At 36.2% G+C, this 24,714-nt stretch overlaps 1 protein-coding gene and 1 long non-coding RNA gene across 4 annotated transcripts in view; one reads left to right on the top strand and one right to left on the bottom strand.

The window, feature by feature from the left end:
• Window positions 1–24,422, bottom strand: part of Cht6 (Chitinase 6) — a 45,257-nt gene extending 20,835 nt beyond the window's left edge. Inside the window, exons 1-4 of one of the 3 annotated variants that reach the window (XM_074116505.1) lie at window positions 24,319–24,422; window positions 19,599–19,658; window positions 2,708–2,762; window positions 1,305–1,514 (exon numbers count right to left, since the gene is read on the bottom strand). In XM_074116505.1, coding sequence (XP_073972606.1) covers window positions 1,305–1,514; window positions 2,708–2,762 — 265 coding nt within the window. In that variant the 5' untranslated portion in view covers window positions 19,599–19,658; window positions 24,319–24,422. The remainder of the gene's footprint in view (window positions 1–1,304; window positions 1,515–2,707; window positions 2,763–19,598; window positions 19,659–24,318) is intronic. The other 2 variants (XM_074116507.1, XM_074116506.1) reach the window with 2 other exon arrangements.
• The window catches only part of LOC141448276 (uncharacterized), a 58,525-nt gene that overhangs the window by 26,984 nt on the left and 6,827 nt on the right, over window positions 1–24,714 (top strand). Inside the window, exon 2 of the long non-coding RNA XR_012454928.1 lies at window positions 8,165–8,356. This is a non-coding gene — a long non-coding RNA (uncharacterized lncRNA). The remainder of the gene's footprint in view (window positions 1–8,164; window positions 8,357–24,714) is intronic.

The raw sequence follows: 24,714 nt of genomic DNA, 5'->3' as shown, positions 1-24,714 counted from the left end.
ATTATTTGATAAATTAATGAATAAGTTTGATCCTTTACATGAAAGAAATTGATCACTTAAATATGTGGCTGGAGGTTTCCAATTATTTTGGTAATTAAACGCAACTCTCTGAAAATTACCAAATAATTATTAAACCTTCTTGTTTGTAACGGATGTAAAATTAATTTTTAGCCATTTTGTTTAGTTTAGCTTGAGAACATCTAAAGCTCTTAACATTTGATTTTTTTTAGAAAAATCACTCGGAAAACGACATATTTCCCGATATTAAGAAAAATACTAGCTTTTCTGCCTTGGCAATATTTTTAGTAGAAAGGGGATGAAAAAATACATAAAAATGACCTATCGCGCGCTCTTCTTTCTCTTTGGTAACAAGTTAAAAAATTGAAATATGATTAATAAATACCAGATTTTGAAATGGCCTAGCACCTTTAATTTTGAAGATATCGACTTGCGGTTTCGATAGCGATCGAAATTCCTTAACAGAAACTACCATTTCCCTGATTAAATTTTTCATTTTGTTGAGATTTTCTCAAAAGTCGCTTCAATGATTTTCTTTACATAAATCATTTGCACGTTGTTCTTACGGTGGTCTACAACATTTAATTGCAACACATTTCCAGGAAAATTCGATTAAGGAGACTTATGAGGGAAAAGAGTGTCAGGTACTCTTCTCTCCAAAGTACTATTTCTGGGTAATGAACGGCCCAGTGTTATGTATTGTAAACGAAGTATAAATGTGACGCTGAATTACCGAATTGAAGAAAATTCCACCACCAGAACTACTACTTCACTCAATGGATTATTCAATTTTCTGGATTTTCTTTCAACTTAGTAATGGTTAATTATGTTTTACATAATGGAGTTTAAAAAATGTTCAAATTAGAACATAGAATTGTAGTAAGAGAAAGCTGTGGAAGTGTTGAAACAGATTTTTGTTTTTTCTTTTATACGAAAGTAGCGCGGCATCTCTCCCTTCTTAAGCTTAGTGTATGCAATGTTATCAGCCTTGATTAAAGAAGGCGTCACAAAAAAAATGGAGGGCTTGTTAGGAGATTACCAGTGAGACTGTCGACACATTGGAGAAGGAAGTCAAAAGATATAGAATTCTGAGAGGCTGTAGACAGACCATGGCGCCTTGGAGACGTAGTAGTAATAACATTTGTTTTGAAGGCTTTTGAAACACACCCTACATAACTTTTTCAAAAAATCTCAAAACGGGTATTCCCGGTACAAACTATATATCTAAAATAACAATACTTTGTCTACCTATTAAGAGGAAGAAAATAAATAAATAATAAAACTACCTTGTTCCAGATCTTGATATTTGTCATATGGTCTGAGGCCATTTTCTCGATCCAACCCACCGAAAGCGTAAATTAAATGAGTACATAAATATGGATTTATATTCTGCGGATTGAACTTCGCTGTTCCAGGCCTGTAGACACTCCAGTTCGTGTAGTAGCACACCACCCTCTTCTGCTCCGCCTGGCTTGCATCCCTCTTTAACAGCTGATCTGCGAAATGCAGTTAGCCATTATAATTAACAACTCAAGTAGCTGTTGTTCTTTAAAACTTTTATTTCACAGGTGTGCTCGTCAGTACAGCAAACTTTATTCTCTAAGATTCAGAAATCACTTACATGCTCGAGCAAGATATTTCGAGATAATATCTTGGCATTACACATGTACTGTTGAAGTTAAAAGAGAAGGATTATCATTCCCGACTGACAATTTTCTCAGATATCAGGCTAGGGCGATTGGTTCTGCTGGCTATCAAGTCTTACGATAATAATTTAAGGTTGCCAAGGAGGATTGTCATGATACTCACAAGTGACCTGAACGACTTATAGCAAAATGCCACAGTTGAGCAGCTAACTAAACTGTTGCATCAACATTACCAAAGTGGGGGAATACACCAGGCCAGAATGGGCGAAAAACTTCATTATTGGCCATAATTAGTCGTAAGTCGTAAAACGCATAGCCCCTACACGTAACTTCAAATAACGAATACTATTTGCCAATAATGTAATCACTCAACCAAGTCCTATTTGATCAAATGGAGTTTATAAAGGCTAAATAATCAAAAGGCCATCTTCTTAGCTGAATGCTAACGCCTAGGCGGAAGCTATATAGTTCTAAAGTAATCGAAACAAATTAACAAAGGTTTCAGTAGCAACTACATGAAAATTATGGATATATAATTTAAATAGATTTAATCCAAAATGTACAGGAGCCTATACGAAGTACGTAAGATAAAACATCAGCAAGAGAACTCACTTTATCAAATCTCCTAACCAAAGAGTGAATTTAATTAACCTAAAAAATACAGACCTAATGTAAGAAGTTAGTTAAGAATTAATGGATTAATAAATGAAAAGAATTCTAGAAACTAAACTTGGCTGTTACCAATAACTAATTCTTTTTTTAAATTTAAGACGCGTCAACATCAGGTCATTGGTGCCTCGAGCTTGTGTAGATCATCACCGGACAGTGAGCTCTAAGAAGTTCCTAGGGAGAGAAAACTAAGAGCCAGAACCCGAACTCGAGATCTCCTCGTTGGATTCCAGCATATGCTAACCACTGATATAATCCCTTCCCTTAAAAAAATCTACTAATCTAGTTAATTTTGAATGTTCGCTTTCATTAAAACTGAAATAAAAATAAAGGAAAACAAAAATAATAAAACTAACTTGATAAAACAAACTTACGTTCCTTTGAAGGGCATAGCAGAGCTAGGAATAACAGCGTTTGATGAAATCTCATCTGAAATAGAAAAATAACAGCTAGTATCTGAAAAATATTAGTTGCAGTAATACCCAATATTTGAATTTCAGATCAGAGAGGAGAAGAGACTTTACACATATTACTTCACATTCCCGCACACACACAAAATGAAATAGGACAGTTAGAATTAAGACCATACCGTAGTCTTGTACCATGAAAACGATTATTAAAACATTTAGACAATTTTTTGAACATTTCCAATGCACAAATAATAGCTTTTACGTTTCCAAAAATTGTTTACAGAGTCAGTAGACTTTTCGGGTAAGTCGTTTTATAATTTTATGAATTCTCTTTTTTCTTGGAATAGATTTTTATAATTTTATTCCAAATCATCGCTAATTTGTTGACATTGCCAAAAAAAAAATTCCGATTTCATAGTAGCAAGTTTAAATTTACAAAGAATGATTTATAATATGATTCATCCATCAACTCATCCAGGTAGCCTAGAAAAGTTCTAAGTGGAGAAGTGGGAGCCAGGTTAGGGATAACCAACTCACCCCTCCCTAAATATTCGAAAGGAAGCTGCCCTTTGAGAATTCAAAGTTCGGAATATTCCCCTTAACTGTTTACTTTCTTAACTCCGGGAAGCAGCGAGGGAGCTCTCTAGGGATGTTCTAGGGAGAGAGAGGAGCTGGAAATCTGGTAAAATATTTCGGTATCTCATGCGCCCTTCTCTGCAAATCCTTCCCCAGATATTCCATTTACCCCATATTAAAACCCTAAGGGAACGCATACACATTTCCAAGCGTGGTTCTTGTCCAAGCTAGAATGGGGAGCCGGCAGACTTGTATAAACCACTCTCTGGGGCCAGACTCCCCCTTACTACACTCATTCGGAGACCTAGAACGAAAATTTTCGGTACAAATCCTAAATCAAAAATTCTTCTCTATCTTCTCTAACGTGGGAAAAGCAAGAAAAAATCCTGCTATTCTTTTCCAAAGAATCTTTTACCTCACCCTCCTACATCACCTACAGATTTAATTTTCTAAATCAATCTTTGTTCGGACTCTTGTATCTTTAAAACTTGTATTTTTCTAAAAACTCAATCTAGACTTTCTTGTAATAGTGAAAGAGAGTAACTATGAATTAAATTTAGCCACAAATTTCAGCGACGATTTTGAATACCTACTGTGAAACAATGTTAGGGCTACTTACATAGATCAAAAGTCATAGCAACTCAGAATTGATGTCTTGGGTGACCGGATTTCCCCTACATGCGATGTTATATCCTTGTATCCCATCCCACTTGCAAACATGCTCAAAACCTTTGCTTCTAGTTCAGGATGTAGGCTTGCTTGCCTTTTTTTCACTATCTGTGGCTCGAAACTTCCTTCCCTAACTCTCGGCGTCAATAGCTCAAATGAAACTGCACTTGTTCGCAAGCGCCATATCCACCAAGCCAAACAAGGCCAGTAATATGGAGAAAATGTCCCAAACTGTATGCATAAATCTGTAATCTTACTATGGAGCTTTTTATCTCTTTACAGCCTAGTTTTGGCAACAGCCAGTAGACAAAATTCATAAAAGCTATAGTGATACCAACCACAGAACCATGGTAATGAGCAGGAATTGTGGCATCTCCTTGCCAACTCCATCCTGACGCAGTTAATTATTTCAAACAACAATGTTGTTATAACTTTCTCTTTTCTTCTTCTAATTTTATTATTGTGTAGAAAAATAAAATAATATGACAGAAAACACAATACTTCCATTCTTTCATTGAAAAAGAAATTTCTTATTTCATGACCTTGGGAACCAAGAATTCATTATTACCCCCTCTGTTACTAACTCACTAATCAAATTCTCCTGATTTCACTTTTATTTTGTAAGCCCAAAAACAAGTTGTCCCATCGGCTAAAGTCAGTGTCGCAATTATACACTATCTTAGATTTCCTGTTGAACCTTCAAGAGAAATTATCAGCGGATACTTTATACCTTTACCTTTATTTACCTTTCTGGGGCATCGAACTATTCAAACTTCACTTTACTCAGAGAGAGATAATTGTTTACTATTGGCGAATGTGGACGATCAATAGCCATAATCTTCCACATTGTTTGTTTCTATTATATTTCCAAAGACACTATCAAAACTCAATTTTGACTCTTAATTATTGGGGTATTAACTATGCTCTCGCATAAGTTTACCTTGAGGCTAATATAGTAAAAAATACTTTTGAGCTTTACTATAAAAAATTGCAGGAGATAAAGTGACGACAAATTGTGTTGAGGCGCCCAGGGGTCGCGTGATGCTGTCATATACCCTCCAGCAGTGTGGCTAATTGCCTACTTGAGCGAATTCATGCTTCCGCATCCATTGTTTGCTTTTAGAAGAACAATTTCTTTAACAAATCACTTTCTTCTTTGGAGGAACTTATTTATAAATAAGCTGTTGCGTGCACTGCTCCATTTCCCCTTACTGCAATTTACCTAACTAAATTTTCTTTTTTAGGGTAATTATAAATACAATAAATACGTATAGATCTACAACTTCGGTTTTATTTCCAGTGCAAACCTTGTTATGATAGTTCTGGGAAAGTGGGAACAACGCTACCCTTAAAGCACCATTATATTCATTGTACTTATTTGCAGCAGAGCGATAGATGAGTGTAGACTGGGGGCCTGAGGGCAGTCTCTCTCCTACAAGAACATTTGGCTTCACAATTATGTGAATGAAAATAAACAGTATTTCATTATAAGAGAAGGCCTTCATCAACTTATATTGTTGCGATTAATTCATTGTATTAATATTCAGTAAAAGTGGATTCATTATGAAATTCGTGCAGGAGTATATAAGGCATAATAATATATATGTATAATATAATATAATTACAATTGAATGTAGAAATTTATGTGGCATACAAAATGAAAGTGCCACTCCATTAATAATGTATGAACTATATCGTGAAAATTGTCTGTTTTCACAACGAGCATTACCCTGCTTTGCTTATGTTCTGTCATTATCAGGGTTCATACCGTAAACTACTAAACTTAAGCAACTTGCGAGGCGCGGGTACAAAGAGGAGTAAAGCCTCCAAAACTTGACAAAATTTACTTTTTATTTACTTCTATGTAAATAAATTAAAAAGTAACGAATTAAAAAAGTGATAAATTGAGTTACTTGGTTGTATGAGAGTTTCTGATGAACACCAAGCCAACAAAGAAAGAGCCTCTTCGTAGCATTTTTAAACAAAAATATTTCTAGCTTTTTAACTTCACAGTGCTAGGAAGGGAAAAGTTAAAATACACTCACTGTGTGTCTAGTTGAAAACCCAACTACAAACCAACTGGCGATAAGTTGCAACTGTATTCTTTGCCAAAATAGCCACTCTAAGACAGCAAGGTTTCTTAAATAATTTCTGGGTATGGAATAGTGAAGTGGTTATGTGCGCAGACTGGAGAGTGGTAGATGCCCACTGTGGTGTGTGTAGGTATTTATTTTAGGAAAATGCTAATACCTAGTAAAGTCTAAGCTTCCACGCTATTTCGTCCACGATCATTCCTTTTGGTAGTTGGGTATTATACAACAGCTGGAAAAATATGCTAGTATTTTACTTAATGCCACGGCACTGTTTTCTCGGATTACGTTCAAAATGCAATCTCTCTGTGCACTGATGTAGCTTTGAGAGAATTTCCTTCGCCCATCAAATCCCAAATTTATTTGAGGAAAACAAAAAACTTGAAGACAAATTTGTAATTATAAATTAGGTTGTGATGTATTATACAACTAATAGTTCGTTTTTTTTTTACCGTTTTATCAGTGTTCTATTTAATATTTCGAGGAAAATGAAATGCATCAGAGAGCTTCCTTTTTTTTCTGCAGATAATTTTATAAAAGCATACCTACAAAATAATGTGAACAGAGTGGTTATCCAAAATTAGGAAACAGGTTTGTTTCCTGAAATCATTTATAATTAATACCTCAGTAATAGACTTACTAATGATATCATATTGGTAAAAAATATAACAACAGAAAGTGCGGGCATTGGCATGACTGTTTGCTAGAAAAGAAAATAAAGTCAGGTAGATCACCTTGAATGGTCACGAAGTTCATCATCTGTAAATCAGAACTATCCCATCTCGCGAGCTACACTTCTTCAAGGACGACCATTCCCTGGAAATTCACATAACTGCGGCAAATGTACTTGTTATGCCTTGTACACTTCAAGGTCATCATGTTCGGCTAAACTCGCCAAGCCTTTAGCACAGCCCGTCAGTCTGATGAATGCTAGGGACTGGACATATCCTCTGGTAATGTCGCTCTAACAATGATCCTAACCAAAATATTTTCGAAAAAACGTTGCCTTTATTTACAGCCATTTTTTAGCAACAATAAAGGTCAATCTCTGGAATTACGAACTACACGAATAAACGAAGCAGAATGCTGCAGGCCCTTACTCATGAGTAATTCTCTCCTTAAATTCTTATAGATTACGAAAACCAGACTTATTAGCTTCGAAAAAACAACCCGCGCATTAAGTTTATCCCTCCATCACTTGGAACTGCAAAACGTTTCTGAATGAGAGCATTCAGAGTAGAGACTATCTTCCCAGTCGGACACTTCGACCACCAATCCACAACGATTTTTAAATATGATTTTTTCATATTTATTAAGGACAAAACTTGCATTTCCGGTGACAATGCAAGTCGAAAATTAGCAGATTGAAATAGTTCTCTTGGTAGGACTAGGAGGAAATAATAAACATACAGAGTATAGTCAGCCATGAATTAAACGTGAGTTTGTGACATAATTATGTTAGCTTGGCGGAAGAGACTAAGCTCCTTAGGGGCGCCCACTCTACTGCTGCTGGTTACGCTTTCCGGTCCCTTACAACGATACAACTCGCACTTCACATTCATCTACTACAAAATTTCATTTTTATTTTTCGTTTTCTAATAGGTCCTAGAGGCTCAGAAACTCCTCCTATTTTAGAAACCACTACAAAATGTTTGGGAAAATTATTTCCACTAAATGGAAATATCTACACACAATTTAAAAAAAATCATTAGAGATTTAACTAAGAACGGGAAAATCTCATTAAAGTGGTACTTTCAGTTTCACGGTTTTCATTGCACTTAGCATTTAACAGCACATTTAATCTTCGTTCTAAGTAATAAGACCGTACATCACTTTGCAATAGCTCTTTGCGGTAAAACCCAACCTCCCTCACGCCCAGAAATACCCTTAATTTTCCCTGGAAAATGGTTCAAATAAAAGTTATAGAACAACTTGTCCGTAATGGAAGTTAATGGATAGTTATGGATAGTTTATGGAAGTAATGGATAGTTTTCGAGTGACCTTAAAAAAATGAAAAATTAATTCAAATATTCTAAGTATGTAATATAGTAAGTATTAATAAAAGTGGTATGTTCTTCTGATTTAGGGATATTGTTTGTTAACAATGCTGGACCCCAAAGGGTACTCAAAAGAATGTTCACTTGAGTGTCCTACAAAGTTTCGTTATGAGCTAGAGTACTACATGCTTACACACTCAGATCACTTGAAAACGGACATTTATGAAGAAAAATCGACCTCGAAAATCTGACAAGATAGCAGAACTTCCTGATTACCAAAGGTAATGTATTTTACAATTGATAATGTATTTAAAGGAATGTACATTCAATAAGTGACTGAATGCTTGCTGCAGTGAAATAAATCAGTTAAATGACTGATAGCGAACCATTCAAGCGTACGAGATGGGTGTGCTGGAAGGCCGAACCAACAGCTCGAAGGTCGAACTGACTGCATACTCGTTCAACCAATCATATCTAACAGTTCGACCTTTAAATGTCAAGACTCTTCCCATTACAGCCTCCCGATTCACCAGCCAATTCCAATTCTCTTGCTATTAATGTTCCATTGCCCAGCAAACTCATCAGTCAGTCAACCCATCAGACAGTTTACTCGACTCATCAGTCAATCGTGGCCACCGTCGCTCCTAGTCAATCTACTCAACTATTTCGGTGCAACTATTGGACGCTAGACGTAGTCATATATGTCATAACAATTGAAAAACCAAGAATAGATATGTTTTAGAGAACTTGCGAATGTTCGAAAGAACAAATCAATAAAGCAGCTCATTTCCTCAATTTAACAATTTACCCTGACATGGGTGGCCGTTCTGGAACCATCATTTGCGAATTTCTACTACACCTCTACTCAGCCCCATGTCAATAAATGGTAATGTAAATTTTATTTTAACTTGATTCGTAATTACTACTTAATAGGGTCTCTCGTAGTCCATAGTTACCTTAATGGCTTAATAGGGTCTCTCGTAGTCCATATTTACCTTAACGTCTTAATAGGGTCTCCCGTAGTCCATAGTTAACTTAACGCCTTAATGGGTCTCCCGTAGTCCTTAGTTACCTTAACGCCTTAATTGGGTCTCCCGTAGTCCTTAGTTACCTTAACGCCTTAATTGGGTCTCTCGTAGTCCATAGTTACCTTAACGCCTTAATCATGGAGATTATCAATTCTGAGTTTTCACCGTAAATATCCGTTGAAAAGGTCCCCTGAGCCCAAAAAAGTGGTTTTTACAAACTGGTCTGTTTGAGTCCACTTTAGCTCAAAAACAATAACTCGCAGGAAGTTCAAATTTAATTCGCTTAGCCGCCAGAAGATGCCGTATTAATAATACCATAAGTTTTAAGTAAAATGTGTGGTTTTCGTTAAAATCATTGCATAAAGTCGCACATTCGTATGGCGCATTATTCAGCCTCAGAATGACCACTGTGTTTAAGTAATAAGGATTCCTCGCCAATCTTGAATCCTTCAATAATTTACGGCCACGAAACCTAGATATTCATACTGTGTTTAAGGTTTTCAAATATGCTCTTCACCAAGTCCAACCGCTAATTAAGACTTCTTGCTCTTGAAGGCGATTCCTTGAAGTATACATTTTTCTCAAAAACTCAATTTTACAAATTTGTCATGATCCTTAAATTGAAGATCTAAAAGAGCCGGAAAATAACAAAGTACTAGATGGACAAGAGTTTTATGAATATAATTATAACGTTCCAGGGAGTCAAAAACCATCTTTCATTGAGCAAGATGCAGCAATCACGAGCACAGGGTAACAGTTAAACAAAACATTAAATACCGTCATTCCTGTAGTGACCACATAGTTACACGTGATACTTATTTGCATATTCTCGTGCAAATTTCTACTTCAATTCAGCTCAGCACTTCAGATCGATAAAACGATAAAGGCTGTGAAAGGTTTATGTTTTCAGCAAACTATTAAAATATGTTAACTCGAAAAACGAAAAACAATTCACAAAACGTGAACGCTGTGAAATGTTGCGGAACATTGCATCATTGGATGGTTAACAAGGCGACTTGAGACTTCTTTATCAAGTCACTCTCACAACTTGCAAAAATATCTCGCGACAACAAAGAGTCCCCAAGATTCTTGTCGCTAGCATTAATGGATTAATTGAAATAATTGATGGGAGCAGGAGAGACATGCGCATTGATCACCGTAAGACTACGCTCAATCGCAGGCATATCCAGGAGAACGGTAATCTGTGTCAGCCACTAGCAAAACCTTGATTCCCTATCCCCTCCTAACAAATAAGTTTCGCTTCTTTCTTTGAAAGCAACAGAACTATACAAAACAATCTGTAAGAGAATCTAGTTTGCGGGAACAATGAGAAAAGCTATGACCTAATAAGAAAATTGCGGGAAAGTCCTTGAAATCAGAAAGTAATGTTTATTTACAAGAGTGAATGGTGGACCTCCTCGGCGGAAACGTTGAATAGGTACAAGAAGCAGGCACATTTCCCAAAATATAACTTAACCGTAAATAAAGTTTGTTTTTGCCATCTCACAAGAATGTGACAATTATTCAATTAATGGAAACTTAAATTAGTAATAAAAAAAGAACTGCTAACACAATATTCCACTTGTGAACTCAAATGTCTTTATTTAATAATTTTTCTGGGGATTTGAAGACTCTCTACGGTATAGCTTTAGCCTCCTGCTCGAGCCTAGTTCTCCACTCTGTACAGCTTTAGCCTCCTGCTCGAGCCTAGTTCTCCCTCCTGTGAGGTGAACTGCTCTATCGAGAGTTTCAGAAGTGCTTCTAGAAAACATCACGCGGTACTATCTAAAGAAAAAAACCTTACCAAGTTCTGCTATATTTCCAGTCTTGTTAAGCAGTGTTTGCTGTATTGGTGTGTAATTACGATATAAACGTGTTGATTCAAGTTAAAGTAGCAGTTCCGCAGGAAGTGAATATTATTCTTATTAAATTATGTTGATGTTTGCGCATGACTGAGTTTGTTTGAAAAAGAAAATTTTAAAATATTTTATGAAATTTCCGTAATTTTTCCTAATGTACGCAGAAGTTACTGAAGAGTCACTAGCGCGTCATAACCACGCTAACAAAGTGGAGCCCCGTTGTGGAAAGTGCTGTCCATATACGTCAAACAAACCATTTAGGTGACAGAAATCTCTTTATGTCTCTATAAGGTGTTCATATCCGGTGAAAGTACCAATGAGGTAGACAACTCAAACAGGGTGCATTACTATGCGTAAGGTATCATTCTTCTTCTTTTTTTTTTTTTTACTCAATCCTATTAACATTACAAACAGAACTCCTGGTAATCCGCATTTCTTTCACGTTCTTCTGATTCATGGTTAGCATGAATCTGACCCTTTTTTCCACATATTTGGGCTTAACATTGTTCTGCGGTACTTCACTGAACTCATAGTTAGATGAGGTATTGTAACCGTTCGAAATATAAGTTTTGAGGTGGCCTTATACGAAAAACTGTCAGTAGCGCTTGGGGCTCTCCTGCTCTTTTTTGAACTGTTTTTAGTGATTGCCAGGAAACCATTTCAAGTACCCTTGTGTCAGCGAATGATATATCTTTGTTACATATTACTTGTTAGTAATAGAAAAGAAGAGACCAGAGAAATAGGCTGAGTAATGCATGAGGATGTGGTTTGGTTGTAGCGCTGCCACAGCCTTCAATTTAGAAAACTACTCTTTCAACTTGGCTTTCCTAGAACAGCATGTTGAACAGTAACAATATTTACCGTGTTAGTGTGTGTGTGTCTAACCTAAATTCCTGGTTGGAAGAACGTCAGTGACGAAAGGATACTACAGGGAATGGTCTGTACTTAAAGAAAATCTGGCAATATTGTGACCAACTATCTTTTCAGTGAATTTTCCATTAATTACATAAATTGCAGTTAGAGAGAGTTGTGAAGCTGCACAAAAAATGTTTTCTATCGGAACCCCTCCAAGAAGTAAATATTGAAACCATCTAGGTTATAGCAAAGAGATATTTTCCCTAATTTTATGGTTGATTGTAATTTACTTGGATGCATCTGTTTAAATGGTCCAAGGTCCAAGATGAGAGCAAAACTTCTGCTTCGTTAAATCGTTTTCTCTAAATTACATTTTAATTTTTTTTTTAAGTGTCCAGTTTGCTCGTTTTTCTCAAACTAAATATCAAGAAAAGTGAGCATTTAATAAGAAATGGAACGCAGAAAGTGTTCCCTTGAAGATATTCCCATGACCCGAATCTCATGCCAGTATTTTTCTGCAAGATGTGCAGATAACAGACACTAGAGATATGGCTGGATTGTGTGAGACTCACCGCCTTCCCACACCGATAGACCATTGTTAGCAATCCAACTGAACACATTATCTTGAATTAACTTCAATGTTTACAGCTTTCCAATTATTCAAGAATGACAGCATCATTTTTGCTGTTCAGTTAATATTTTCTTAGTTGTCATTGCATGCTCCATAAGTGCAAATTCCAGATAGTTTGGCGCGCTGTAAGAAACTTACAGCATAATTTTCGCTACAAACAAGTCTGCTTTACAATTTGGCCAAGTTCGGGTCTTGATGAAGCAAACATGAGTTGCATTTCTGTCACCCGGATGCATAGGCATATACAGTTCAGTTTTCGCTTATTAAAACTGTCCGGTAGGACAGTTGTATAAGGGTTGATCGTCAAAAAGTGCACGAAAAAGCATAACGTTGAAAAACACCCAACTTTGACAATTTTTTTCTCTTTTTCTACAAAAGATAAAATTCCCAAATTTTCTTTAAAATATAGGGCAAACCCTCCTTTATAGCTGTAATTTTGTTGCAACAACCCAGATCTAATAGGTTTCGAGAAAAAAGTTGCCGAAAATGAGCAAAAACCGCTTTTTCAAAAAATGTTCTTGTCCTTGTTCTTCTTCTTGTTCTTGTTACCTTTTTTGTAAACAACGTAGCGCCTAAACGCGTGAACCGATTTTCATGATGAGGTGTCATTCGATTCGGAATTTTATGTAGATGTGCCTTTTGGGGTCTCGACCCTGTACATCGAATGGGGAAGGAGTTAGCCCCCTTAATGTAAGGCCCCCTCCAAAATTATTATTACTAATTACTCTGTAAATCTTGGCCCGATTTTGATAAAATTTGGTAGGATGATAGAGTTAGGGCTCCCCTATGTAACATTAAAGCGGCGATCAGCTCTTACACTTGTTAAGGGGAAGTATAGCAATCGTTTCAAATTATCGACACGTGCACCGATTTACATGAATGAAGTGTCATTCGAATCGAAATTTTGTACAGATTTGAAATCTCGACGCTATGCCTCATCAGGAGGGGAGTTCGCCCCACCCAAGTAAGGCCCTTTCTAAAACTATTATTACCAATATTTCTATAATGCTTATTCCGATTTTGATAAAATTCAGCTCGAATAAGTGGTTAAAGCTCCTCAACGTTGCTGTGAAGTGCTATCATGCTCTTGCACCTACTAAGAGGAAGTACGGCAATCGTTTAAATTATCAATGAGTGAACCGATTTAAATCAAGGAATTGTCGTTCGATTAAAAAATCTTTGCCTCTTTTCCTTTTAGGGAGAAGTACTGCAATCGCAGTTTATTTTTCTTACTTCTCTTAAAAGGAAGTACTGAAATCGCAGTTTAATTTTGCTATTTACGTACAAATAACTTCCTTTGTTATTCAAAACGCTTTTTCAAAACAATTGTTATTGAGGATGGTTTGGGGGGCCGCAACTATAATCATTCTTTAAAAAGATCTCTCCAGAGGTAGTTACGGTTTCGACTTAACACCTTATCAGATTATAATGATTGAATTGATTATTCCAAATTTTAAAAAAATCTGTAAAGCAGATATGTAACTTTGTAAAATAGACAAAAAGGAAATTCTATCCAAAAGGTACAAAAATCTCCTTAACAAAAACTTACAGTTTAAAATGTTAAGTATAAGGGTTGATTAAACGCCGAAAGGTACACAAATCAGCGAATACCCAACATTTCATTAATATTTAAGTAATTCTACTGCATTAATTTTCATTAATAAGTTATTTTTTAGTATTTATTAGATGTCACAGACCCTTATGCTGGACACTTCATTTATGATATTTTTTTTCACTTATATGTAAATGCATGTTAAAGTAGAAAAAGACAAAGTTAGAGTAGGCTACTGTCTTGAATTCGTCTTACCGAAATATTCGTGAGCACAAATAACACACAGTTTAACACGTAGATTATTCAACAACAATTATTGATTCCTCAATTGTAATTTAATTTAGTCCCCCTAATTTTACTTACAGTAAAATGCTGGAATAATTAGCTGTCCTAAAAATATGCATATCTTATTTACTTTATATTACATATATACAACATTGTGGGATGAATACCTAGATTGAGAATGTAATTGAAGAAAACTATATTTTTTGCGATAAAGCCAGATAATTATTACCTATTATTATAAACGTTTGACTACTTCATAAAATAACAATTGCTTTAATCGAAGAATGAACTTAAACCGACGATTTTTATTTAAAAATAAAAATAAATAAATAAAATAAACAAAATCATTGATGTAAGTTTTTTATAAAAAAAAGTTTTGAATTTTTTAGCCTTATAATTTTTTTTAAATTTTTTATAACGTTTTTCTTTTTAACCTGTAATTAATAGTTTGATTATTATAAATAACTAGATATTACAGTCAATCTACAGTGCTACTTGAACATATATTTTGTAGGCGAAAATGGCCAGCATAAGGGTCTGTGACATCTAATAAATTCTAAAAAATAACTTATTAATGAAAATTAATGCAGTAGAATTACTCAACTATTAATGAAATGTTGGGTACTCGCTGATTTGTGTACCTTTTGGCGTTTAATCAACCCTTATACTTAACATTTTAAACTGAAAGTTTTTGTTAATACTTAGTTCTATTTGACAGAATGTACTTCTATATTGACTTATAATGTTCATAACTTAATGGAGTAATGTCGATCTGACTATGCAAATGTAAAATTTACTGTCCAAGAGTTTCTTTTAGAAGTACAAATCCTTAACTAATGTACTTAATTAACTAAGTGACTAATTAACTAATGTGAGCAAAATGAAGGTAATTTTCGTATTGTTGTAATTAGATTTAACCAATAAACTTCGTTAAACCATCAAATGTGGCTGGTTCCTGGTGCTAGGTATCATTCGTCATTGTTTGTTTCCTCCATTTCTGTCCTGTTTCGGATTTTCGTCCAACATCAGAGTTTTATTTAGCTGTTAGTAGTGTAGTGTGAGACAAAGCTTAATCAGTGGATAGTAGTGTAGTGTGAGACAAAGCTTAATCAGTGGATAGTAGTGTAGTGTGAGACAAAGCTTAATCAGTGGACAGTAGTGTAGTGTGAGTCAAGCTTAATCAGTGGATAGTGGTGTAGTGTGAGACAAGCTTAATCAGTGGATAGTAGTGTAGTGTGAGTCAAGCTTAATCAGTGGATAGTGGTGTAGTGTGAGACAAGCTTAATCAGTGGATAGTAGTGTAGTGTGAGACAAAGCTTAATCAGTGGATAGTAGTGTAGTGTGTGACAAAGCTTAATTAGTGGATGTCCAAATATTCATCAAATTGATTAATGCTCAACCTCTGATGATGGATAAAAATGCGAAACCAGTCAGAAATATTGACTCATTGCAAGCTAGACGAGGCCATCTCCAAATTCTGTGACAAGTTGTGATCCACTAGAGGACGATGAAGGAATAATAGTGCGGCTAGCTATTGGGACAGAAGAGGGAATGTTGACACGGGCCGGACCAAGGCAGAACGGATGCACATTGCACGCTCGCTTTAATGTCCCGTAACGTCACGCTGACTAATTCACTGAGTATTGCATTACAGCAACAATTTTTATTATTTCTGCAACCTCCCCTCTAATTGTTTGTATAAATTTCCTTAACAAACAAAGGTAAAAAAGAACATGTAACTAAAGACGTAAAATTTAATTGGTATTCAAGTTTTCAATCGAACTTAAAGTAAGAAAGCGACCTTTTACGTAGGTGTTGAAAGCAAAAAAAGGCTTTAGGAAGCGTGTGAGTGATCCGAGGGCAGGCAACCACGAGGAATACCTGGTTACAGTGGGTCTAGAAAATGATTTGTGAATCATCCGGATGTTGTGCCTTCTAAAGAGAGGCGATCAGCCTGATTATTTCCCTTCTTCCCACAATAACTTTGAGTCTACTTTGAGTCTCAAGGGAGGAGAATCAAATATAGATTTCACAATATAAAGATCAACTTTTGGCTGAAACAAATAGGCCTACTAATGCAAAGATAATATTTTCATTACTCAACAATTTAAATTAGCTAATTTCTCTTCATTGAGAACTTTACTGCTAGGAACGCATTTTGGTGTATGTGCATAACTACTAACCCATACTTCGATGGTCTGCTTTCGTCCCGTGTAATACTTACTTCCAGCGGGGCAAAATGGTGTTTGAATCAATAAATTTCAAAATTGTCAAAAGAAAATGTGAAGTGCGCATTGGGTGCAATACCAAGTGCTTTCTCTGAAATACCAAAAAAGAAAAGTACCAAGCACCCTTTCCTCTCAGCGGTATTGGAGACTGGGCGATGAACAGCTTCAAAGAAAGAATACCAAGTACCCTCAGCCTGTCAGCACTTATCCTACTACACCTTAATTAGGTATTAAAGGAGGCTCAGTCGTCACACTCGAAAGCCTCATAATTTATTCCAAATAAAGAAATACTCTGCAGCATGTTAATACTGTGGTAATCAAGTTATGCGAAGAGACCTTACATCAGTACAATTGATTACGGAAGCAGTGATTTGGATGACTGCACTACTATGCGGAGCGATGACCGGTGATTTCAATATACGAATTGTACACCTGCTTGACGAGGTAGTTGCGGTTTCCGGTGTCTTTCTATTTGAAACATTGCTCTTAATATTTCTCTGTAGATCACAAAATGAAATGAAATGATCAAAATAAAATGTGAACTAGCCAGACTCTCCTATACCAAATTTTCAAAGTTCTTACAGATTTTCTCTTAAGTCCTACTTTACTGAAGGTACTAGAAGTATTCTACTATCTTTTCTTAGAACTGCCCTAATGAATTGTTCTTTAAACCGCAGTTTTACACCTGAGAGTCTGAAGTTCCAATTTTGGGGGAAATTGCTCAACAGAAAGTCACACTTGCTTCTTGGATATCTCATTTTAACAACTTTTCTTCAAAATGATTTCCTTAAGCTAACCTAACCTAATGAGATCTGAGACTTTTATTGGACATTTTGAAGGAAAAACTTCTTAAGAAAGAAAGGTGGTAAAGCTACCTTTAAAATGTCATTTATGAGCAATGAGGAGTTGTAAGATATTAATGGCAATTAAATACATAATACATAATTCCAAATTTGAGATTATTGGTCGATCGTAACTGCCACCTTACTGTTTATTCTTTATGCTTTTAGCGATAAATCGCATGAAATAGTTTCTCGTAATTTTATTATTAAAATCGAGTGGAAAATTATGATTTGTGTTTCACACCAGCTGATGTCCTCGTCTTAGTTAATTTTCTATCGGATTCTCCTTAAATCCTTAACCGGAAATCTACATTCATTATCGTAAGTTAGGGAGGATTTGAGGCGCAAGTGAGGTAATCGCGGTAATGTTTGCGTGTTAGTGAGGTGGTGACGTAACCAGCCACATTCCGGCCGCCTGAGTTAAGAAAGTGATTCAGCTGACCAATCCCCCCTCGGCACATCCCCACCTCGTCACAAACATTATATCACTCTGACCTTTTTCCACTCCACTTCATGCACCTTACATATCTTTTGCACCCTTCTTCCAACTATGTATTTACTTTCTCTTATCCCCTGTAAGAGGAAACATTGAAATCGTGCAGATTTTAATTCTGTATTTTGAGGAATTCTCATTTTGAGGCCCACAAAAGAGGTTTTTACCAAAAGATCTTTGAGTGTGTGGGCTAAAATTTCTGTCCTTAACTCAAAAACCAAACAAGTTGAACGCATGTGAGTGCCACGCATTCTTTGAGATGAACAGTCAGATTTTCTAGCTCAAATCCTCTGGGTGCCAACCTCTCCAACTTGGTTAACACAGTCTGCAGATTGTCATGGTAGTGATCAGCCGAATGGACGCAAATGCTTCCTTCTGGCAAGGTTGGAGGGGATTCTGTCGTTAGTCTCTCTCGTAATAAACTAATTCCTGTCTGCCTGGTGGGTGTGCGAATCACCACTTCTTTTAAACGTGTCTCGAATGTTCCGCAAAATTGTACTCTATAGACACGTTGGGCTGCTCTTTCCAGGCACCTCCCATTGCCAAAGTTGGCCTTCTCGTAACGTTCGACTACGCAATAACCTTAAATTAATCGCAAATTAAATAAGAGCCCTCATTATTGGACGGCATACACAACAACAGAATCAAGTGCTTTCTACTCTGACAGCAAAAATTACAGCTTGTGGTCCAGTTAAAAGCATAGTCTTCTGTGGATGTTTCTTCCTTATGTGTTTGAGGGTGGTGAATCGCCCCTCACTTCCCCATCTAAGTTTAAGGCCATTCGGCCGACAGATTATTCAATTCGCTTCACTCCGCATTAAAATCTGACACTTTATCATGGTGAGCACCCTCGTCTTGCCTGCACAACATCCTTGTATTGATTCCAGGGGACGGTTTTTAATTTGCAATTCATATCTTATCTTTTATTAGCTTAACTTGTATAATCTGAATCTACGAGCAATTACATATCACAATAGTTCATAAAGGAGATCGCAAAACCTTGCCGATCGCCGAGTGCTATGCCGTGAAGTAGAAAATAATGCTGCTTTAAACTTTGCCCAGTAGTACTTCTAGGGGGCATAACTCTTTCCATATGGCAATTCTGCATTTCCATTACTGCAGTCAGGAACAGGGACCAGAGAGGCCATTAATATCAGTTCTCTACACACGCAATTGCAGGTCTAATGTAAGAAGAATATTCCTGATTCAGCATGGCCTTAGAGGCACCTCACCTAGTTCCAGCCATCCTCCTCTCTTTAAGCACTAATGGCTTCGTGTTTATTCCACTGCCGTTTAGTATCAACGCAGACTCTGAGGAATATTGGAAGGAAAGTGAATAATCGACAATCGTCAGATGATGTTGCTGAGTATTCAAAGTTGATACTCACTTTAAATACAGTCTTGCGTACAATTTTGGAAAGGCAATCATGAGAAATATAAGCCCAAAATTCTCTGTGGAATCGAGCTCTTTACCCTTCTTAGGAATCAGCTTTGTCCCATTCGCATGGATAGAAGAATTTCTACTCCTCGAAGCAAGAAACCTGCAACCTCAGAGATACTTCAAACTAACCTATCAGATCTGTAAGCAGGTAGTCTTTGTGAGGGTGTTTAAAAACATTTATCTTCTAATTCCTGGAACTGTGGGAGGTAAGAAAGAGTAATGACTACTTGAATGAAAATCTCTCTTTCCTTGCATGAACAATAAATAACTACGCAAGACAAAAAACGAAATAAGAGATGAGAATATTACCTCACACCGATGGTGACCCAACAGGAGTTGTGTGCTTACGCTACTTCTCACTTTGACAATCTGAAATATAAGTTAGTTACCATTAGTTGGGCGGCCTTGAAATAATAGCTCTAAAGAATCTCCGGCGCCCGGAGCAATCCAATAATTTGGCATCTTTAGTGAGTTCTTGTCTTTCAAGAAAATTATTTCTTACATTAATCACACCATTTAACTAGCATTTACATGATAAAAACGTTAAAGGGTAATTGGACTAGTCAGGATATAGGGGATTTCTCGGAAGGCCAGGATAGCGAAATTCAACTTCAATTGGTCAGAATTTTTTTATCTCTTTTATTTATTTATTATTATTTTTATTTAACTTTTTCCAATTTCTCTAGAGGTAAGAGGAACTATGGCGGACAAACTTTCTTTTTCGAGCTTAAACCTGAATTACTCGTCTTGGTGTACCGCTGAAGAGCGAGTAATACCAAGGCAGACGGCTCTAGCCTTGCCGAATAGACTTGTTTTTTAAAATGATGTAAATAGTTACTTTTTTTTAAATGAAGTATTATTATTATTACTGTTATTACTCTCGCTTTGGTATCCTTTCATTCCAAACAAGTTCATTCCAAAAACTGTGAAATTGCTGTAACTCAAATCGGGTCCTGACAGATGGAAATCTCTACACGAAAATATTATTTGCCGAATGCACACATTTAGATCTTCAACACTTATTTAAAACGTTTCCAGGAAAATTGGAATAACGGAATTTCTGAGGTTAATTGTAAAGTGTCATTTTGGTGGACTGTAAGGCCCTGCGACTTTTAGGAAAAACGAGGCTTAATGTATCGCCTAACTCCGAGTTTGAGCTGAATGGTGTGACCGGAAGAACGAATTTTCCGACATTTTTCTATAGAACTGTCTGACACTTTTATGGAACTACAAATACGTTTGATAGAGTCTCAGATTCTGAACACTTGGCCAGCTGGAGTGTGTTGAAACAAAGCAAATATCGACGAAATAAAGATTCCATTAGAACTTGTTTGTACACATACTTGTTTGTAAGCGTGTGTGTATTCGGATGAAGGAGAAATCTGATTAAATATTTACAGAAATGAAGGCGACACAGGTGGGGGGGAGCCACAATTAGATCGAGGAACCGGTTGCAATGGATTGCTAAATATCAAGTGAATGGCCACACTAGTGCCATTCCTAATATCTACTTTTAATTATAATTCACTTTCGAATAATCTTCAAATGGATCAGTTCTTGAATTTATGAAGTGATGATCTTTCACTATAATCAATTTCAATATTTACCCTAATTCTAATGAACTCAAAAAGAATGCATTATTAAATTGAGTAATACCACAGTATTTATTAGTTTTGGTTTTGCCTGCATGACAACACCAATAAATACCAGTTTTTATATGGAAGCACTAATTATTAATCCCCGGGTCCATTAATATAATAAGTGCCAGTCACTTCTTAAATTGTTAACCGACTGTAAAACTTTGTCTTGGACTGGGAGATGGTTTGTACATTCAATTCTTCGCTCCTGAAAAACTTGGCCAATGACATAAAGAAATTTACATCAATTATGCACTGTATAGGAATAAGGTCTCAGTGGGTGCAAGTTATAATAACTAAGTATTCTTAGTTCTTAGAATTTGTACAAAACGTCATCCCATATTCCAAACTGGTAATATTGAAGGAAGAGTGTCCGCGAAGCTTTCCCAGTAGCTTTTTAGTTTTAATATTCCATGAGAAAAATAAGTTCCACGCCATATTGATAGGTCTAGTTACGTTCTAAGGACAAATGATGCCGTTTAGAGATTGCCTGCCTAGAAGAGTAATCGAATGCCTGAAAAATCCATACGGAGTCTGCTTCAGTCTGATATTCTTCAAAAATGAAGGTTTGGTTTAACTTACCTCCTTATGTATAAATATTATGCTGGGGTTAGAATGTTGTGCAACGTATTCTACAGGAATTAGGCGTGCAATGTCCTGAGATGGCTCTTTAAAAGATTGCTTAACTTCATAAGAACCCTGGTTACATAGGGTTTACTGGACTAATTTTTCAAATAAATAAAAGAAATGGATTTATAAGAGTACCTCTGGGTAGGCTGCCTGGAAAACATGAGCAGTTACCGAATTGAGGGTAAAATATCTTCATTGCGGGAATTAGAGGAAACTGTTTTGGATCAGGAAGTGGTTATTCTTGAAGATCCCTGGAGAGCCTGAATGATTAACAATGTTGGAGGAACTTGAGAGTAAGTTACTGATCGGCGTGTGGTATAATCTCTACTAATATTAAGGGATGGTTGAAGTTCCATTTAGGGGTAAATGTAGGTAATCAGAAGTGCGATTTTACAAGTAAAGCTGGAAGCTGAGAAACTAAGACTACTCGGTCAGCTGGTACAATTTGGCCAGAAAGACGACCACCCTCCTATTGCTCCAGTAGAGTCAAGGTTTCCAAAAACTAACCCAGTACTTACACTACATTGCAAGTTCACTGATGTAAGCAGGTTTGATGATATCATTTTTTTCTGTTTATGAAATTTAAGGCTCTGAAAATAATAATGTAAACTATGAAAATAGTTTAGCTGGCACTTTTTTCCAAGAATGGTTTGGAGTAGAAACAGTTATCTCTCACGATATGTGTAAATAGTCGAATTGTTTTGTAACGATGGCTCTTGTGTAATGCGTCTAGGTTGTTTAAGGAGAACACTCAGTCACAAATCACAATACAGACCGCAGCACTCGTTTCAGCTCATGGCAGCACCTGATCCCGCCAACTGTCACTTTTCTTTCTTACTTTACTTTCTCACTCCACATCCTCCCTAAGAAAGTGACATATTTTCGAAGTTAGGTTCCCCCATTGGAAAGATAAGGTCACTCTCCCTCAAAGTCACTTAGTCTATCAATCATTTAGTTATCACTTAATAACCTAAATAAAGAAAAGGCATCATCAAACACCTTTTAAACAATTTCATTATACATTATAATAGAAAAGATCTGGTGCGAACACACTATTCCTTACTACAATTCTCGATTGGTTGACTCATAGGAGGAGCAGGCTACCAAAGTTGTAGGCAAACACTAGTGCAACGAGAATAGAAAGTTTAAAGAAAATAGTTAAAGCTATTTTTAAGGAAATCCAAAAGAAGAAATTAATCAGTATTACTAAATTTGCTTACATCAATGAACTTGAAATACTGACAGTATACGTATAACGGGGTCGATTTTTGGAAACCTTGTTCCTAATGGAGCAATACGAGGGTGGTCGTCTTTCTGGCCAAATTGTACCAGCTGACCGAGTAGTCTTAGTTTCTCAGCTTCCAGCACATAAAAAAAAAAAAGTAAAATCGCACTTCTGATTACCTAAATTTACCCCTAAATGGAACTTCAACCATCCCTTAATATTAGTTAAAATTAACCGAGAAACCTGAACAGAATTGTATAATGGAAGTCCTCCAACCAGGTAACCATCCAGGCTCTTCAGGGACCCCCAAGAAAAATAACCACTCTCTGGTCCAAAACAGTTCCCTCCAATTCTCGAAGAAGAAATTCTCCATTATTGATAAAATACAGTTTTAAAGCTAAAAAGGGTGGATAGTAATTCGAAGAATGTTCTTTTCTTTGTGAATTCCAAGGCCGCACTCCAGAATTTCATTTATAACAGTAAACTTCTATGTGCGACCTCTCCAGCAAATTTTGACTTTCTCTTATAATAAGATGGAAATATTGGATTTGTCAGCAAATTCAAATTGTGTTTTCGCCGCAAGGGCATTCTTCATTCACTTGACTTTTTCATAAAAAGAAATAGCTTTTACACAAATCATTAAAGATAAATTCATTAAAGGGTGGTTTAAGTGACGTTAGGAACGGCCCTCTTCAATGAAAATTCATGTTTGGTCCTTCTAAACATAAAAAAAACATGAGGCACGCATTGTCTTATTTAACTCGTTTTAAAAATAGACCGCAAAGCAACAGCCCTGTTCTCCCGAGCATCGTGACGGTTCTAGATTCAAAATTGAACTTTCGTTAGGTAGCCTCAAGATTTTGGTGGAAATCTGCTAACCTGGAAGAGTCACTTTACTGCTGCACACTATTTTTAAAGGAAGACAAAAAAAAATTAAAAACCTATTCTCAAAATACAGGGCTGAGTCGTTTATTCAAATTTTGATTGCCTCTCACCGACTCTTCTTCTTTAAAGAATTACTTTGTTGAACATCATTAAAACTAGACATACTTATCAACTATCTGGTATTAGGCATTACTGCATTTGAACATAATGTCTGTAGTTTACGAAAGACATTTATCAAAGTGCCTAACTTACTTATCTGGTTATCAGGGACTCTTCAAATAGCTTTCTTTTGAACTTAAATTACTGAATTTAAAACTATAAGATAATCAGGCTGTTATTTTCAGGCCAGCTATTCTTCTAAGGCTCGACCATTTGCGGGTATAGGCAGACTGCTAAACATTTTATAGTGAATTCCTCACACACTCAATAAAATCCAAGAATAATACCTGGAATAAAAACCACACAATGCACTCTTAGCTTGGCGGGTAGAGTGTTGTCTAATTTTATCTATTATCCTAGCATTATGTAGAATGGTACTGATCTGAGGAGCTCCAATTTAAGTTCACGCTCCGGCTTTGACCCAAACTAGGAATACTGAACTTTATCAAAAAATAATAGCAGCTGTTCACATAAAAATTGAAAATGAAATTACCGTTGGAACTAGAGTCAGGAAGTGTAGACAGATGACAACTATCAATCACTATGTGCAGCACTCACTACACCACACTGGACACTGGACTGAAGACAAGACAAGACCTTCTACCTGAAGCCCCCACTATCCTCAGCCTTCACATCCTCCACCCCACTGGAAGCGCTCCTTCACCTCTACTACCAGCCAGAAAAGATAAAATTGTATTGTCATAAAGCAGGCTTTTTCTCTTAACTTTTAAGCAGAATTAAAATCGTTATTCGAAATTTAAAAATAACACAAGATGTTTGTTAAAATTGTTTTTTTTAATAGCCTTTTAAATCATTTAACGAAATGGGTCAATTGGATTATCTGCAGTCATAAAATTCGTGCTTTTAAACGGGTTTAAAGTCGCCGTCA

Source organism: Rhodnius prolixus, unplaced genomic scaffold (assembly GCF_049639745.1).
Source record: "Rhodnius prolixus isolate KJV_2025 unplaced genomic scaffold, Rpr scaffold_13, whole genome shotgun sequence".
Classification (NCBI taxonomy): domain Eukaryota; kingdom Metazoa; phylum Arthropoda; class Insecta; order Hemiptera; family Reduviidae; genus Rhodnius; species Rhodnius prolixus.
The sequence above is the reverse complement of the archived record's forward strand: the minus strand, read 5'-3'. Positions and strand labels throughout refer to the sequence as shown.